The sequence below is a fragment of the Puma concolor genome, chromosome D4 (assembly GCF_028749965.1).
Source record: "Puma concolor isolate L17-30 chromosome D4, mPumCon1.1.hap2, whole genome shotgun sequence".
Lineage (NCBI taxonomy): Eukaryota > Metazoa > Chordata > Mammalia > Carnivora > Felidae > Puma > Puma concolor.
In genome coordinates this window covers 63,053,770-63,072,719 of record NC_141679.1, presented here as the reverse complement: position 1 = coordinate 63,072,719, position 18,950 = coordinate 63,053,770, and the positions used below count along the sequence as shown (strand labels likewise).

At 43.0% G+C, this 18,950-nt stretch overlaps 1 protein-coding gene across 6 annotated transcripts in view; it reads right to left on the bottom strand.

Annotated features, from left to right (window-relative positions):
• INVS (inversin) overlaps nucleotides 1-18,950 on the bottom strand; it is a 158,240-nt gene that overhangs the window by 33,426 nt on the left and 105,864 nt on the right. For all 6 annotated transcript variants that reach the window (XM_025912772.2, XM_086683591.1, XM_086683594.1 and 3 more), the window contains one exon: nucleotides 12,578-12,790. In XM_025912772.2, the coding sequence (XP_025768557.1) occupies nucleotides 12,578-12,790 (213 nt within the window). The remainder of the gene's footprint in view (nucleotides 1-12,577; nucleotides 12,791-18,950) is intronic.

Below are 18,950 nucleotides of genomic sequence, written 5' to 3'. Positions count from 1 at the left end.
CAAATATTCCTGAGTGAGATTTAAATTTTATGAGGAGCTACCACGTCACAGGAGGGATTTGGAAATTCATGATTACCACAATGTCACAATTTTCAGTCTTTTCTGCAGACCTTAGAGCTCAACAGAAGATGAAGCAGAGAAGAATCTTATAGATCAGCCTTTGCCCAGCTGGGGCACACATGATGGAAAACTATGTTTGTGAGATATGACAATCCTAAGGTGTGTGCGCCCAAGCTTGTGTGGGATCCCTGCCTGTGACTCCACGCCTTTTTCTCCTATTCCAGAAAGCACATCAGAATGCTGCTGAGAGTGCCAGTCACAGGGATGACCTTTAATCTTCTCTATTTCTTAAAAAAGACCATCGGCAAACCTTAGGATTATATGAAACGATTACTTACAAAGCACCTCATAACTGATTATAATACACCTGTGAGTTGCCACATGGCTATCCACAGCTCCAGCTAAGGAGGCAAAGCCACTCATTTTGCAGATGAGGTCCAGAAGGCAGAAGGATTTTCAAAAAGTCATACACAAGTCGTGGTGGCGAGGCTGGCACCTGTGGATAGCAACGGACTAGAAGAGGGCTGGCCAGGAGAGGCCAGGAGGAGAAACGAGAGGCAATGGGAAGAGGATGGGTCTGTGACAGCCCAGTTCCAGAAAGGGGCAAGTTGCCTGAGGATGAAGGAGCTGAGTTAAGGACAAGGTTTGTGTGACCAATAGCATCAACTGGTAGGGATTTCCAGGGGAAAGAAAGGGGGAAGACAACTAACATTTATTGAGCATCTTCTGTACTGGGTACTGAGGACCATGGGGTTCGAGCCTCCCTAGAGGAAACTTCCATTCAGAAGGGACACTGAGGAAACAAAGACCTAACAAATAATGGAGGAAGTGCTCTGCTAGTGTGCTTACACAGAGCAAGTAGTGATTAGTTTTGTCTGGAGGAGTCCGGAAGCTCCCAGCTGGGGCTTCTCAAAGATGTGAAGTCTGCTGGGGCAGATTGGATGGGAATGAGGAGTTCGGTGGGAGGGAGCAGTCTGGGCGAAGGCAAGTAGTGTGGAAAACTGGGTCTGTTTTGCCTCTTCTCATCTTTGAACGATGCTTGCTATACCCAGCAGGCACTCAATGCAGATTTGCTGCCCAGATGACTCAGTTATTGCTCAGGAAGAGAATTAGGTGGCCACATAAGGTTCAGGTTCAAGTAGAATGAATGATTCGGTGTAGTGGAGAGAAGCCCACGCCGGGAAGTATGAGAAATTTTCTAGTCCTGCCCCTGCCAATAACTACATTGAGCCGGTCACTTTCCTGTTCCTGAGACTCAGTTTCCCCAGGTCTGACACTTGTGTGATAGTTTATAACCTGGAATTGATTTAGGGGTCTGTTTAGAAGCCAGATGTCTTTACAAAACCTGGGATATCTTTTGTAACCAGAGAGATGTCTTTTATTGTTATAGTTGGTATCAGAGTCCCTCTTGGGGGAGGGAGGACCTTGTTTAGACAAATATTGTAATCAGCTTCAGAACGGACCTGAGGGCTGGCAGCAGGTGAGACGTTTAGGACCTAGGTGGTGAGTGGCCCTGAGGCTCCAGGGTAGGGCTATTCTGTGGTGCCAAAAAAAAAAAAAAAAAAAAAAAAAAAAAAAAAAAAAAAAAAAAGAATGTTTGACGCTCCTGACAGGAGGGAGGAGATGAAAGAACCAGAGAGAGAGAGAAAGGAGGGGGAAGAAAGAGAAGATGGAAGTCTTAGCATTGTGTAGAGCAAGGGCCAGGCCAAAGAGAATCCTCCATGGTGAGATGATGGAGGACTTTACATCTGTGCTCGTCACACTTTAACCCACAGAGTCTCCTGACATCTCATTAAAATCTAGGTTCTGATTTAGCAAGCCTAGAGTGGGGCTCAAGGTTCTGCATTTCTAGGGGCATCTGGGTGGCTCAGTTGGTTGAACTTCTGATTCTTGGTTTCAACTCAGGTCATATATCCTGGTTTGTGAGTTCAAGCCCCGCATCAGGCTCTGCATTGACAGTGCAGAGCCTGTTTGGGATTCTCTCTCTCTCTCCCTCTCTCTCTGCCCCTCCCCTGCTCACATGTTCTGTCTCTCTCTCAAAATAAATAAATAAACTTTAAAAGAACAAAAAAAGGCTCTGCATTTCCAACAAGCACTCAGGTTATACAGGTGCTGTGGGTCCCTTGAACCACACCTTGTGTAACAAGGCTTAAGAGAATAGAAAAGTGTCATATGGACTGTGAACTACACCAAGATGGGCTATGAAGTGCGATTCTCCTCAGTGATGCAACTTTTTGTAAGGTCTACTAGGCTCATACCACTTTTTTATAAGCACCCTGACAAGCTGCAGAGCTAAGATACCAGACATGGAAGCAAGAAGCAAGAGTGAGGCAGAGGCACTAAGCCTCTGCAAAGTCACAGAATTCAGATTTCCATAGGCTGTGGGATTTGAAGCAATGCTTGTTTAGATCTCAAGGGACAGAGAAGACCCAGATGTAACCCGCTATCTGGGTTACACTCTGATATAAAGCCTTGTCCACTTAACTTCCCCTTCTGAAGGTTTTTTGTCCTGTGGTGAAAGCTCCCGATCTGGGGTCCACACTTGCTTATCTAATGGGTTCCCACCGGCTCCCATCTGAGCAGAAGTGGCCAGATGGGTTGTGCTAACTCCTCTGTCGCTCTGATGTTTTCATGTGACTCTGGTTTTGTTCCACGCTTTGCCAACTGCTGACGCCCGAGTGTGCGGCCCTGCAATCGACAGGCTGGCTGGACGGCCTGTCATCATCAGCGCCTGAGATTCGTACGGATGCTAGCAGGTGCCAGTTCAGGGTGAGCTGTGCGGGAGAAGGCTGCTTTTCAGAAGGTGGAAGCATCTGGGTGGCTGAAGTGCCGCTAATTGATCTAACAGCCTTGCTCCTGGCAGGCAGGGGGACGGCCTCTCTGTTTATGAGCCCCGATGAAGAGAACTGCTCTAGGAGAATAGTGGTCATTTCGACAGACACACACGTGCGGTTGTCTGGCTTGGCAGCCACATGGATCTCACTGCCATTAAGAAGGGCTTTGAGGTGATAAATTAGACTTTGTTGTTTGAGCGGTCATTTCTCTTTCTTTGGGGAAAGCAAACAGCTTTCCTTTTCAATTCCAAGAAGCCACTTACAATCAGCCCCTGGGCAACCCTTGTTACTGCACACCTTTCTGGGCCTCCAACAGAGACAGCCACAGGGCACACAGGGGATCCAGCCTTTTAGAGTGATCAGGATGTCCAGAAAGCAGGGGCCCTCGGCCTTCTGAAGACTTCTTTGGAAGGGGAGGTTTGCAGGAGGGTGTTGTTTTGTTTTGTTTTGTTTTCATTTTGGTAGAACCAAGTAAAGCAGATTTGGAAGAAAGAATGCAATTATCAGAATATATCATTAGACCCTCAGTCTGTGAATAGAAATAAATTAATGTTTAAAAAATTTGACTCATTAACAAAAAAAAAAATCTTCCGGGCGGCACACCGCCCACAACTGTGCAGTTCTCCAGAGCTGTGGCTCTTGATGTAAAAGTAGTGATCGCTGGGGAAAAGGGGGGCGGTGGGATTAGAGCTGGGAACGATGCATAACCTGCATCCTATGTATATACCTGCTGCCTTAAAACAAAAGCAACAACACGGGGTGCCTGGGTGGCTCGGTCAGTTAAGTGGCTGACTTCAGCTCAGGTTATGATCTCACGGTTTGTGAGCTTGAGCCCCACGTGGGGCTCTGTGCTGACAGCTCAGAGCTGGAGCTTTCTTCAGATTCTGTGTCTCCCTCTCTCTCTGCCCCTCCCCCCACTCACATTTCCTCTCCCTCTCCAAAAAGATTAAAACAAACAAACAGAACCAACGACAGCAACACACATGCACACACAGGATACAGCCCGAGAGGAGAACATGAGCCTATGCATATCCCTGGGGAATAAGGTCCAGCGCCACTGTTCATGGCCCAAGTTCAAAGGAATTTCAGGTGATTCGTTTTTATTTGGTAGATAAGGAAAATGAGGCAGAGAGGTAAGTGATTTACCTATGGCTACATGGCAAACTACATACAGCTGAGCTGGAACTCAGCTTTTCACCCCTCCCTGTACAATTTACCTCTGTGACTGAGTCGTTTTTTTAACATTTCACTTCATCTTTTTCTATCATTTAAAAAATGAACTGGGTCATAAGAAGAAACTGCCAATATTGCATCAGAGTGGCCATTAACAGCATTTCAACCTAGCCCCGGATGTAGCCTTTCATCCTAAAACTCTCAGATGCAGTAATTGTCCTGAAATTTAAGTGTTTTTTCTCCAACTAATTTATTACAGAATGTGTAAGTTCTAGTAATCTTCGTGGGGATTATGTTATAAACTCGACCTATTTTGGTCCAATTTAGCAAACAAACACTAGAAAAAGAATCAGTGCTATTCTAGTTTATATGAAAAACTGAAGAGAAAAAAAAATCCTGTCTATGACACAGCAAGTAACATTTTAGCAGGAGATTTATTAACATGGTGGAATGTTCACACACAAAATAGTCCTACCTTGTCCTCTCCTTTTTTCTATTATCTTAAGGGAAACTGACCAGAGCAGTTTTCGAAGGACTGCCAATTAGTCTGGTTTGTACAGTCTTTTCTAGAGCAATGCTTATAGCTCCCCAGAGGCTCAGAGTATAAAAAAGGGAGAAAGTCAACTGAAGATGACATCATTGGCAATGTCCATTTTGGGTCCTGTGCACCACAGAGCAAAGAAAGTCTCCCAACTGTAGGCTGAAGGACCTGGGGCTGTTTCCCCCAGGGCAGAAAAGATTTAAGGGACACATTGCTGCTGCAGATCTCTGAGGTGCTATTGTGAGGCACTGGTGTGCCCTGCAAACCCTCCAGATCAGACCTAAGTCCCAAGGATGGGGATTTCTCCAAATTAGTGGCCTAGATGGCAACTGCAGAAATGGGCCAATAAGAAACTCAGTAATCAAAAGATTGCCTGATGTGCAGAGAATCAGATCAAGGGCAATCATTTAAATGACTTGGCCATCCAATGGCTTAGCATCTCAGGACTGGGAGTGTTTGTTTGCAGTGTGGCACAGATCTGCCTCTGGACCTGGACAGTTTGAGTCCTGGGAGGAGATGATTTTTTTCTACCCTCCTATGTGGCTTCCATAGAGAGCTGCATTTGCCCAGTTTTGACAAGAAGAAACTAGTTCTGTCAGACACCGCAGAAAGAAGCAGGGTCTTTCCCATTCGAGGAGTATTCAAGTTTCCATTGCCATGGATGTAGGGCCTATGAGGGGTTTGAAAGATGTGATTAGAATGGCTTCACAAAAAGGGACATCTAGTTTGTTTTGACGTCCTGTTGTTGGACCAATTTAACTGGGCTTTGCCCTAATGACATTCTTGATTATAGTCTTGGTGTAGGCTTGCAACCAACTAATCTTCTTAATTTTCTCAAAAATTTAGGAAGAATTTGATGTGCTCTGCCATGGTAGTTAGCTTTGAGAGTAACAGGAAGAATTTTTTTATTAAACTATGTTGCAGAATTGTGATGGTGGCTTGGCACCACTCTTTTTTTTTTTTTTTTTTGAGAGAGAGTGAGAGTGGGGTAGGGTAGAGAGAGAGAGAGAGGGACAGAGGGAGAATCCCAAGCAGGTTCCATGCTGTCAGCCCAGAGCCTGATGCTGGGCTCGAACCCATGAAGTGTGAGATCATGACCTGAGACAAAATCAAGGGTTGGACGCTTACCAACTGAGCTACCAAGTTGCCCTAATACCATTATTTTTTTAGTTTTTAATTTATTTTAAATGTTTATTCTTGAGAGACAGCGAGAGCAGGGGAGAAGCAGAGAGAGAGGGGGAGACACAGAATCCAAAGCAGGCTCTAGGCTCTGAGCTGTCAGCACAGAGCCCAACACGGGGCTTGAACCCACGAGCTGGGAGATCATGACCTGAGCCAAAGTCGGACGCTTAACCGACTGAGCCACCAGGTGCCCCACAACACCATTCTTTTAACAACAACACTGGAACAACTGAACAAATACTGGGTTAAGAGAAAAACTGATTTAGGGCCTGATTCTGGTTACACTTATAAGTATAAGAAGAAAGAAAGAGAAGAAAGAAAGAAAGAAAGAAAGAAAGAAAGAAAGAAAGAAAGAAAGAAAGAAAGAAAGAAAGAAAGAAAAGAAAGAAAGGAGAAAGGGAGGAAGGGACGGAGGAAGGGAGGGAGGAAGGAGGGGAGGGAAGGAAGGAAGGGAGGGCGGGAGGGGGGGTGGGGGGAAGCAGGGCTGATGCACGCTGGCCTGTCCAAACGGATGCTGGCACCTGGAGACAGCCTGCAGCCTAAGTGTGGTTGGTAGGAGTCCTGGCTTAGGGCAGGACTGAGATTCCTGTGCCATCTTTCTCCTTTACTAGCTGTGTAATTTCAGGACAGTTAACCTCTATGTGGTATTTTCCTTATCTATGAAATGAGATTAAAGATAGTTGCCCTGTGTCTACCTTACTGAATGATTGGATGGACTTAATGAACCAATATATAAGAACTTTGTAAGCTGTAAAGTACTATATAAATGTAATTGGTCATTACTGCTTTTTAGGTAAAGCTGTTAAGATAAAGCTGCCCCGTGACAGGATCTAGTTAGAAGTGAAGAAATAGTGTCTGGCATGGGTTCCTTGCAGTCTAAGAGCCACAGGGCTTGGCCTGATGATACTTTCAGAGATGCTCATTGATGAAACCACACAACTCCCTTTCCTACAAGAGCCGCTTTAATCATCTCTCTCCAACCTCTTGTGGGTCCTGCATTCATGGCAATGGAAATCTAAATACTCCATTGGAATGGGAAGGAGCCTGTTCACTGTTCTGCAGTGTCTGAGAGAATTTTCCCTTCTTCAGCAGTGGGCAAACACAACCCTCTGTGGAAGCGACACAGTGGTTTCATGTTCAAATACATGCAGTGGTGACCCCCTTTGCTCTTACGTTTAAGAATCAGAATAAAGAACTGTCATAAACCTGTCAAATGGTAATTTGCTCATGAGAAATATCGAGGGAGCTAGGAAGCCAAAGGCACAGATACAGAAGCACCAGTGTGTATTGTGAGGATAAATGGTATGTAAACATAGTTCCTGCCTGAGTAGGGCAAACAATTAAAGTGGTACTCTTACAGAGATCCACAGAATTGAAGGAGACCTAAGAGAGTATCTGGCCCAAGCTTCCCACTTGGCTGAGGGGGGACACTAAGGCCGAGAATGAAAAATGATACATGTAAGGTTTCAGACCCACTGTAGGGGCAGCTATTAAACATTTAGGATTTTATGATTAAATGCTTATTAAATCTCAGGTATTTTAAGAGACTGGACATATGGAGACACACAATATAATCCCTGTTCCCAAGGAGTTGACAGTCTAGTGGGGGAATGAGGCCCATTCACTCCTGCAGATGGTTCTGCGTATAATGGCTTCTGGATGTGATGAGGGCCAACATGGAGGGATCTACACGGAACTATGGGGGATGTGGGAGGCAGTGACTACACTGGAAGAAAAAAAAACACCTAGAAAGGGTGTCAAATGAGAAAGAGGGAAGGAACTGAGAGGTTATAAGAGCGTGAGCGAGGACATGCAACCCAGGTCTCAGAGAATCTTTGACTCAGAAGAAATCTCAAAGACTGGCTCTTCATACAGCTGAAAGAAATTCCTTGTATATCACCCCGGCGAGATGATAATTCAGTTTCTGCTGGAATATTTCCAGGGAGAGGAAGCTGATTACCTCACAAGGCATAAAAGGTTCCGCTCTAACCTTTTCAGTTGGTGTTGTGTGGTATGTAATGGGGTCTTCTGTACGATTCTGTCTCTTCATTGTCACTGAATAACAGGCTGAGTAATATCTGGTCTCTGACTTCCTCTCAAGGGAAGAAGAAAATGTCACGTGTCTTAGGACCTTTGACTTATAGAATGTTAGAGCTGAGGAGCGGGGAGCTCAGATATCATTTAGTCTAATGGTTTTTAAAAGTCTCTTTGTGGGGCGCCTGGGTGGCGCAGTCGGTTAAGCGTCCGACTTCAGCCAGGTCACGATCTCACGGTCCGTGAGTTCGAGCCCCGCGTCAGGCTCTGGGCTGATGGCTCAGAGCCTGGAGCCTGTTTCCGATTCTGTGTCTCCCTCTCTCTCTGCCCCTCCCCCGTTCATGCTCTGTCTCTCTCTGTCCCAAAAATAAATAAACGTTGAAAAAAAAATTAAAAAAAAAAAAGTCTCTTTGTGACTCATGGACTCTTTTGACATTGTGATAAAAACATGTAGGTCTCCTCCCCCAAAATGTCCATATGCTCATGATATACAAACCGTTGCATACAGTTTCAGGGCATTCATGGAGCCCCAGAGCCCATCCTGGATTAAGAAATCTTTTCATTTCTTGGGAAATGGGAAACTGAGGCTCAGAGAAGTGGGATGAAATGGAGTGGAATCATAGGAGTGATTTCCCATGGGTCAGACGACAATGTGAGCAGAGGAGTCGGGCTTATGGATCAACCCTGGAGAAACTCATTGCCAGACTGAAGATGTTCAGGGAAGCAGGCAGTAAGTGGATCTATTATAAATTGAAAAGGAGACTTGGGGTAGGAGTGGGGGTGCCAGGAGCACTTTCTTTATCTAAAAGTTGGTTTATGGAAAAGGGTGTAGACTTTTCTCTTTTGCTTTAAGGGGTATCTCAAGACCAAAAGGTAGAAAGGAACTTCTGACAGAATTGCACTCTACTGGAATGTGCTGTTTGAAATCTTTGTCACTTGACTTTTTTGAGGACACAGAACAACCTCCTTAGAAGGGACTTCAGCATCACAAGAGTTTGAACTGGATGACTCAAACTGGACTTGATTATGTTAACTCTAGGAGACATATGCAATTTCATAAAGTAGCCAGAAGGCAGCTCAGGTCTCCCAAAGAGTATGGTAAGTTAAGGAAAGGGAAATGTGAGGAAGTGAGGGAAGTTCAGGATGGCGGAGCCCTCAAGTGTGAGGGTGTGGGAGGGAGGCAGTCATGGAGAGAAATGGGACTTAGAGATAGAAGCGGAAGCAGAATGATGAAGGGTCTTATGTGGGACCATGGATGGTATTCAAGAACAATGGCCCATGTAGCATGGTGGGACATGAGAATGGAGGCAAGAGGACATTTCAAGAGGAATTAACAGAATCAATGGTAGCATCACTAGCAGGGAAATCAGGAGGCGAGAAGAAAGGCTGTGCTGATGAGGTGTAGGTTTCACAGTGAGTCTGAAGTGACAGTGACAACAAGACACAAAAATGGAAAGTGTTGGCAAGTCACAAAAGGACAGCAAAGTGGAAATGCCCACTAGGCAACTGATGATGTGGAATCAGAGTTCCAGGAGGTCAGGATGTGAGACAGATTAATGGGCTATCTACAGAGATGAAGTCACTGAGGTTTCATGAGTAGACACCTTTCCAATGGAAAAAATGTATAGCATGAGTAGAAGTCTAAGGAGCGAGTCTGCAGAGCTGACCTCAGTGTGGAGATGGTATAATTAAAAAGCTGTGAGAAGGAAGAGATGGAGAGATAGAAGAGAGCTGGGATTAGAGAGTGAAATAAAAACCCAGCAAAATGGAAGCTTCCGGGGACAAGAGTGATCAACATAAATACAGTCTTGTCTAGTGTGCATTCAACTGTGTGCTATGGCAGGTAAATTATAGCAATGTTCCTTTTGGCAACAACATAGGTGGTGCAGTGTGAGTTATAAAGTGCTTTTAAGTGGATTATAGGTATTTCTTAAATAGTATTTTCTGAAAGACATGCCTTGGAAAGCATAACTAAAACTTTGCTCTCTCCCAATTTCTCTATCAGTAAATGAGAAGTCATTTGAAGTTTAATAAGTTCTTTTCACATTGTTGCTTTAAGGATGGTGATCTGTGCCATCCCGATGTGCTATGCTGGGAAAGGTAGACCAAGGCGGTGCCACGTGCCTGGGTCACCTTGGCCAGCGAGGCGGTAGCAGCGAGGACTGAAGTCAGCATTCTGATTTTTGTTCCCTAAAGCCCAAACCACATCCAAAGTTAAACACTGACTCAGATCTTAAGAAATAACTTTTGAGAAATAAAATTAAAACAAATGAAATCAGTTTCTTCTCCCTTTAAATATTTCTCTTGGAGTCCTATGCCCACAAGCACCATATGAGGTGATGGTTAGACTGTAAGAAATTTGTTTACTTCCAATAATGACACCTAATAAAGGAAAGATTGTGACTGAGAAAAAGGAAAGAGGTTACCGTTCCCAGTTTGGGCCATTTCAGATATTACCTCAGTAAGCACAGCTCCCACATAACAGGTTTTTAAAAATGACCTTCAGGGGTGCTGGGGGGCTTAGCTGGTTGAGCATATGACTCTTGATTTCAGGTCAGGTCATGATCCCAGGGGCGTGAGATTGAGCCCTACGTCAGGCTCCGTGCTGAGTGTGGAGCCTGCTTAAGATTCTCTCTTTCCCTCCGCCCCTCCCCCACTTGCTCTCCCTCTCTCTCTCAAAAAAAAAGTAATAAAAAAGTTTTTTAAATGAACTTCAGAAACTAAGAACTAAGAACAAAGAGGACCCATTGTCCATAACCGTGAAACCAACCAGGATAACAACGAAGGGGGGGTTGGGCTAGATGGTCCCTTAATCCCCCTACCTTTTCAAACCCTTAGGACTTGGAGTCACAAAAGGCCTGGTTAGGAAAAAAAAATATTCTAAGGCTCTATTTATGCATGTCTTGAAGTGAAAGCCCTTCCTCTCCATAGGAGATCTTCTGACAAATGGATTCTTGGTTCTCGGCTCTATGCTGACTCAGCAGTGCCTGTCCAAACTTTTGGCCCCCGGGGTATACGGCCACTAGGCAGCACTGCAGGCAAAGGAGAGAAGGAAGAGACTGAGATCATTAACAGAGAAGACTGGGGCGGAGGTTCCACAGAACTGGAGAGTGCCTACAAGTCAGCTGGTCTAGTTTGTCATGTTTCATAGATGAAAAAACTGAGGCTCAGAGGATGGATGCTGTGTTACCCTACAACCCCTCTATTCTGCTGGAAAGGGAGTTTGGGGACTCCAGGGCCCCCTCTCTATGCTAATGAAGTAGAATGTGTTTGGACTAATGCACTCCTTTTTCTTTTTTAATTTTTTTGGTGGGGGGGGTGTGCAGGGTGGGGAGGATATACAAAGTCGTTGCCTTTGTACAGTCCCACCAACATATTCAGGTAGGTGTGACTTCAGATTCTGAAAACAGATTCTCACCCATAAAAACCTGAGTTTATGGAAACATCAGATGGAAGGAAATATAGCATTCCATCCCTTACAGAGAATATTTAACTTACAACTCAGGATAATTTGCCATGTGTATTAAGTAATACCTACTTAACAGTTGTCATTCTCATGCAAGGAAATTTCCTAATAAGGATAGAAGAAGAGGCACGTGGAGAGGCCTCAGGTTAAACTGGATTCTTTGGCAAAAGCGAAGAGAAGAGAACCTCATAAAGAGAACCGTGCAAGATAGTATTTCCTAGGATGCCACCACTGCGGTAGCTTCAGTCACAGAAAATGATGTCCTCCTGTCAATCTCATCTACCAAAGGCTAACATTATGGTTAGCATCCCAGTTCACAGTGGCATTTAACTTCTCACTAAAATGGCTTATCCTGCCTTTTATTATTATTTCAAATTATTATTTATTACACACCTGCTTCCCCCTTGTGGGCAAGAAATGGAAGGATTCAAGATTTAGAAACATTCACGATCCAGCCAGGAAGTTAAGATTCTGCCCGTTATCTTCCGCATCAGAGGTTTGGGGACCTATACCTCCTGATGCAATAGTCCCCTGCTAAATAAAGCACCCCAACAAAGGCATCCAAGAAAAGGTAAACCAAGGCATAATCTAAAATCAATCACTTTTGGTAAAATAATCACACTGTGTATGTAATAGGCACACATGACTATTTTACATAGTCTATAAAAATAGTGTGAGGTCCTTGAGGCAAAATCACTATTTTCTCTAAAGGCTCTAGCCAAGAGTTTTGTATGTACAGTAAGAACCCGGTCAATATTTCGTGAACACATCACATGAGTTAGTACAGATTTGATAAGGAATAGGTGGCGAGGGCAAGTTATTCACACAACTTGGTCGCTTTAATCAAATCAAAACTAGATGCTTCTCATGAAGTAGGTTAGAAACTGGTGTTGGTTTCCTGTGGAAAGGCAGGAAAGGAAGGAGGAGGAGCAGTTATCTCTCTGTAGCTTCCTGTAGGTAAGCTCCTGCCCCCCACTCCTTGCCATCGTGGCTGTGGCAGTGGTTTGTCCCTGGGTTCGAACCAGAGGGGCTAACCTAGACGAACAGCCAGCCACCAAGTAGAGACTGGGCCTTGGTCCTTTCCTGTAGCCTCAGTGCCCCGCAGGCCTAGTGGGCAAAAGGGGGTGGGGTGTGACACGGGGACAGGGATCAAAATTATTTCTTTCTGATCCTCTTTGGATTCCTCTTCCTGGCCACTGCCCCCCTTCCCCCCACCCCCCCTGCCCCGTGCCCCCTTCCACCCTGATTCTGGGCTGTGAGAACATAATGTCCACAGCTCTCACTTACTTGGCAGCAGCATCTTTTCTCAACTGTTCGTGCTTCATGAGGAGATTTTTCCGATCTCGAAAAGCTTTTCTGACCTTGTATCCTTTGTAGACCGCCTGGATTTTGAAGGCAGCGATGTCTTGTATGGCTGCGATGGACAGGGCGCCGTGCTCCAACATGAACTGGATCACTTCATGGCGCTCACCGAGCAAGGCATAGTCAAGGGGAGTGTACCTGAAGGAGGAAGGTATTTTGTAAGTGTTGGCATGTAACCTGAGGTACAGTTCAGCTGCCAATATTATGCAGCAAAGGAAACTTCATTCTGACATGTGGACTCTTCCTCAGGCAAGGCTATCTTGTGTACTCCAGGGCTGTTCCTTTTTTTTCTGAGGGGACAAAACAAGGCAGGAGCTGGGGTCAGGTGCTTTGTGTCATTGACCATGATGGTTCCTGGGTCTTGCTTGCTGGCTCACAAACCGGGGGCTATAGGAACACATGATCACTTTTCTTCTTCCCCATGTGCCAAATAATACCCTGCTCCTATCTGAAAAAGTACTGCAGATAATTTCCTGTGGGACTCATAAGTTTAAGCCTGGGACTACTGATAGTTAATGCTTGTGAAATAAAAAATACATCTCCAAATGGACAGATTTAGTATATGAAGAGGATGGCCCTTTAAATCAGAAAGCATTTATTAAGTAGTTTTGGGACAGCTGCATAGCCATCTGGAAAAAAAAAGGAAGATTCTTGTATCAGATTTTACATGAAAATGAGTTCTGGATGAAGCAAAGACCTAAATATAGAAAAAGAAACTGTGGAAGTACTAGAAGAAACGAGGGAAGACTTTTTTAAAAATTAGAGTGGGAAGGTCTTTTCTAATAAAAATAGTACAAAACTCAAAACTGTAAGAGAAGATTGACAAATCCAACTACATAAAAATAACAAAATTTTGCAGGGCAAAAAACACCAAAAACAAAAGAGAGTCCTCAAAACAGGAAACACTGATGGCTCCTAAATATATAAAAATATGTGCAGCTTCACTCATTTAAGAGAAATATAAATTAAGACTAACAAGGAGAGTTAGGTTAGCTAACCAATGAGCAGGTTAGCAAAGATTAGAAAGTTTAATAACACACTGTGCTGGTAAGGATGCAAAGACAGGCTCCCTATGTACTACTTTAATCTTCAGAGACAACAATTGGGCAGTATCTATCAAAATTGTTCCCACATCTGTCCTCTGGCATTTCACTTGCAGGCATATATCCCAGAGACCTGCTCTCGTGCGTGTGTGTGTGTGTGTGTGTGTGTGTGTGTGTGTGTGATGCTTTCTATGTAAGGATATTCATAGAGGCACAGTTTGAAATAGTTAAAGAATGGAAACAACCTCAGGATCCATCAAGAGAATACTGCTTACATAAAGTACAGGCTATTTGTGTAACGAAGTCATTTCTATAATGCAGCCATTACTGTGGCATATGAATAAAATAAGGAACAATGTCCAGGATGTCTTGTTAAATGAAGAAAAAGAAAAACAATTAAGCAACAGAACAGTATTATGGCATGCTCCTTTTGAATAAAAAAAGAGAACATATCCCTGTATTCTTATTGATGTAAAATATATCTCTAGAAGTTTACCAAGAAACTGGTTGACAGCGACATCTCTGGGGAGGAAACTGGTTGTCTCAGAGGCAGGGGTAGGAGGGACATTTAGTTTTAACTGAATGCTTTTTTATGCCTTTTATTTATTTATTTTTAATGTTTATTTATTTTTGAGAGAGAGAGAGAGACAGAGTGTGAGTGGGGAGGGGCAGAGAGAGAGGGAGACACAGAATCTGAAACAGGTTCCAGGCTCTGAGCTGTCAGCACAGAGCCCAACACGGGGATCGAACCCACAAACCATGGGATCATGACCTGAGCCGAAATCAAGAGTTGGATGCTTAACCAACTGAGCCACCCAGGTGCCCCTTTTATGCCTTTTTATACCTTTTAAATTCTGTACACTGTGCATACCTTTTTGATAAATATATTATTTAGAAAAGATGGGTTTTATTGTCCTATAGCTATATATTTGAATCTCAACTGGCTACTTTCTAGATGTATAATTTTGGGCAAATTCCTTTCTTAAAATATATCCTTTCTATTTCTGGAAATATAAAATAATTGGATAAATACACAGAAGAAAATAACAGTCATCTATATCCCCCCCCCCTTAGAATTAATCAGTGTTATTATCTCGGCAGGTATGTTTTTTAAATGATTACTTTTTAATAATGACACATATTTTAAGTATTAAAATAATGCAAAAAAATACAAAAATTGAAGTAAAATAAAATCCCAACTCTACCTTCCAACAATGGTAATGCTGACTGTCACTTCTTAACCAACTTACCTCTCCTCACTACAGATTTGGCATGAAGAATAAATGAAATGATAAATCCAAAGAAGATAACACTGTGCCTGGCATAAAAGAAGCAATTAATAAATGTCAGCTGTTGTCGTTATTATTATAGGACATGCACTGCATCAGGGTTTGTGATACCATGGTCACATGTCATCGATATTGTTCCCACAGGACCCAAGCTAGGAGTTATGGCCACCTAACGACTGCTACTGATCTGATTCCTCTCTGGGAGACTGTTACTAATCCAACACAATCAGAGGTGTTACGAAGAAATGATAAGCTGATTTATGAGGTGGAAAAACTGATGATTATATGGATGCATGATTAGACACAGAAAATCATCCAGTGATTATAGAGATTTTCTCTCTTCAAAATTCACCTGACAGTCATAGTCAGACGTCAATGGAGGAGATTTTTCAGTATAAGCAAAGGGTGGTTTGGTCACTTCTATAAGGAAACTGAATTCAGAAGGAAGTCTGTATGTTAGAATTAAGAAACTCTCATTTTTAGGACATCTTGATCTGTCTTCGCTGTTCAGGGACCAGAAGGCCCTATGGTAGAGGTGCCAACATAAACTTTAAAAACATTATCTATAAGTAGGTAGCATCTTGTAAATTCAGAAGAACTTAAAAATTTAAAAAAAAAATTTTTTTTTCAACGTTTATTTATTTTTGGGACAGAGAGAGACAGAGCATGAACGGGGGAGGGGCAGAGAGAGAGGGAGACACAGAATCGGAAACAGGCTCCAGGCTCCAAGCCATCAGCCCAGAGCCTGACGCGGGGCTCGAACTCACGGACCGTGAGATCGTGACCTGGCTGAAGTCGGACGCTTAACCGACTGCGCCACCCAGGCGCCCCATAAAATTTTTCACTGTATATTCTATTTAAAATTTTATTATTTAAAAAAATTTTAATTCTAGTATAGTTAACATACCGTACTGACTCAGTTTCAGGTGCACAATACAGTGATGAAGTGATCAAGATAAGTGTAATCACTATGTATTCTAAAATATCTTTTCATGACCGTACTCTCTCCCAATGGAAAAAATTATCAGAGTCACAGAACTCTATGACAGTAGAGCTAAACTGAATTTTGGAGGTCTTTTGGCTTAACAGCTTCATTTCATAAATGAGTAAATACATTCAGAAAGTTTAAGCAACTTGCTGAAGGTTATGTAACTAGTTCCCTGCAGAACCCAGACCTGAACTAAGACTGTAGGACTCCCTGTTCAGTAATCCTTCCACAGCACATCTATCAGTCCTGGAATATAATCCTCGTACAGAATGAAGCTGCTTCTCAAATCAACGTGCAAATTACGTATGCATTTAGTAGGTTTGATCATCTTTTCTAGAATTACTAATAGGAGTGTCTTTTTCACACAGTATACAAGCAGGATTATCAAAATCTGGTGGGTGAAAGTAAGGCCCAACCTCTGCCTTTGCTGTATCTCTCAGGCCACTTGTGGATGGAAAATTGTATTTTAAATATCTTTATCATGAAAAACTGTATTTTTATTATGAGAAACTTCAAGCATAAAAATAGCACAATAACCATTTATATGCTCATTACCCAAATTTAACAATTAGCAAGATTTCTGCCACATTTGCTTCCTCCAACTCCTTTCTTATTATTTTTGCTGAAGTGTTTTAAAGCAAATCCTAGACCTCCTATTATTTAATCATTCTGCACTGCGGTATTGATCCATAAATAATGTGGACACGAGCACAACGTCATTACAGTATTCAGCAAAATTAACAGGAATTCCTTAGCAAAATCTAGTACCCACTCCAAACACAGATTTCCCCAATTTTCTAAAAAAATGCCTTCTTTATAATTGGCTTATTCAAATTAGGATTCTTGGTCAATATTTGATTCATGGAAACACAGTCCAAACATCCAGAAATATTTTAAGACCGAAGTCTATGCCTAGTGTTTGGGCACTGACCATATTGCAAATTACTACTATTGAATCTTTCTTCACCCCAAATTCAATTTAGAAACACTCAAGTGCTGCGAATATTCCCATCGATGCCGGAGGGTGGCTGTCAGATAGTTATTGACTGAAAGCCAGCGGTAGTTGGCAAAAATTATGTCTATACAGTGCACATCAAGTGCTTGGTGTCCGTGCATGAGAAGTAAAAATTAGCACCACGTTGATGGTAACCAGTCAAGAAACAATGTAGATAAAGCCAAGAGACAAGATACAATTGGCCTTGCCTGTGCAGGAATGGTCTGATGGGATGAGTGGAAGGCCTAAACTGGAATGTCAATAAACATCAAAGGCAGAGCCGGGTTCTGACATTTGCACGTCAAGGTGCACTGCTGATGAAACATTAAAGGAGACTGGGATATTGCCACTGTCTCTTTTCATCTAAAGATTGGCAAGTACAGTTAGGAGGATTTTTCCCTCCGTCTTTTGGTCTGTAATTAACATATGTTTACTCTAGGAGGCAGTAAGCACCTTAATTCATACTCTTACTTAGGCCTGAAATTTAAGGCTTCCCCTAAAAATGGGAACTGAATTACAACAACAAATGTTTTTACTGTTTCCTAAGAAAACAGCAGTCAGGCAGTAAATACTGTTATAGAATAAATCCTTTCTGATAGACCTAATAAATCACCACAAATTCCTTAGGATTCTTAACCTTTCCCTTTTGCCTTTATGGGATTTCTAAGAGCGAAATCTTCTCTCTCACATATCTGCTTTCATGTCAAAACCTCAGCCTTGAGGATTCTGCTTGGCTTTCCAGCTTCCTTCAATGTCCAAACCCCTAAATCTTCGAGTCTTCTTGGTTTTGCAGTTGTCATTTGACTATAATAGAGACAGTGAGTTCTTTATACAACCCCTTCCAAAGTAAGACATACTAGTCTGATTTACCTAATACTGTATGTACTCGAAGAATTCCAGAGTTTCTTTCTTTCTTTCTTTTTTTTTTTTTTTAAAGTTCATTTATTTTGAGAGAGACTGAGACAGCACAAGTAGGGGAGGGGCAGAGAGAGAGGGAGAGAGAATCTCAAGCAGGCTCCACACTGCTAGCGCAGAGCCTGATGTGAGGCTTGAATCCACGAAGCCGCGAGATCATGACCTGAGCCAAAACCAAGAGTTGGATGCTTAACCAACTGAGCCACCCGGGTGCCCTAAAGAATTCCAGAAATTTCTAATGCAGGTGTGAGGCAGGGGAAGCTACTGGGAGCCTGAAAGCATCAACTCAACAATGCAACAGTTATTTACTGAGCACTTACTTCCTGAAAAGTACTGCGAGCAACACAGAGATGACGATTCTCTTCAGGAGTTCTCTGCTAACATGGAAAAAGGATTACATAAAATTATCAGATAAAGTGAAGTGTGCTAAATGCTATACAAACCCACAGTGTGGGGGAGAGCTTTGTTTGGAACACCTGCCTCGGGGATCAGAACAATCTTCTTAGATGGGACTGCATTTGAATGGAGGAATGATGTGACTAACAATTATATTAGAAATATGATTTAGGGAGGCTACTTGGGAAGCAAATGAACTGAAGGAGGGAAATTTCAAAGGGTGCAGAGCAGCAAGGAGGCATTGCGATAGTCCCGGGAATGAGTCAAAGAGGGCAAGATTTAGACAATGGTGCTGGTAATAAAAAGGAAATGACAGTGTGAACCAAGGAGAGACACTGAGTCTGAAAGACAGATTTAGAACTCACCGGCACCCAGGTGATTACTGAAGCCTCCGTGGAGATGCGCTGAGAGGAAAGATCTAATCCTTGAAGAATGTTTACATTTAAAAAATAAAAAAATGGAAAAGGAGCCAAAATAAATGGAGAAGGAGCAGACACAATTGCAAGAGAATCAGGAAACTAAACTGTCACAGAAGCTTGGAGAAGATAGTCTCAGTAAAGGTAAAGAAGAGGGGTCAGCAGAACCAGGCGATGCAGAAAGGCCAATGAGAGTAGACAGGGGGACCAACATATGATTTCTCAATGAGGAGTCTGTCAGAGACCACTCAGACACT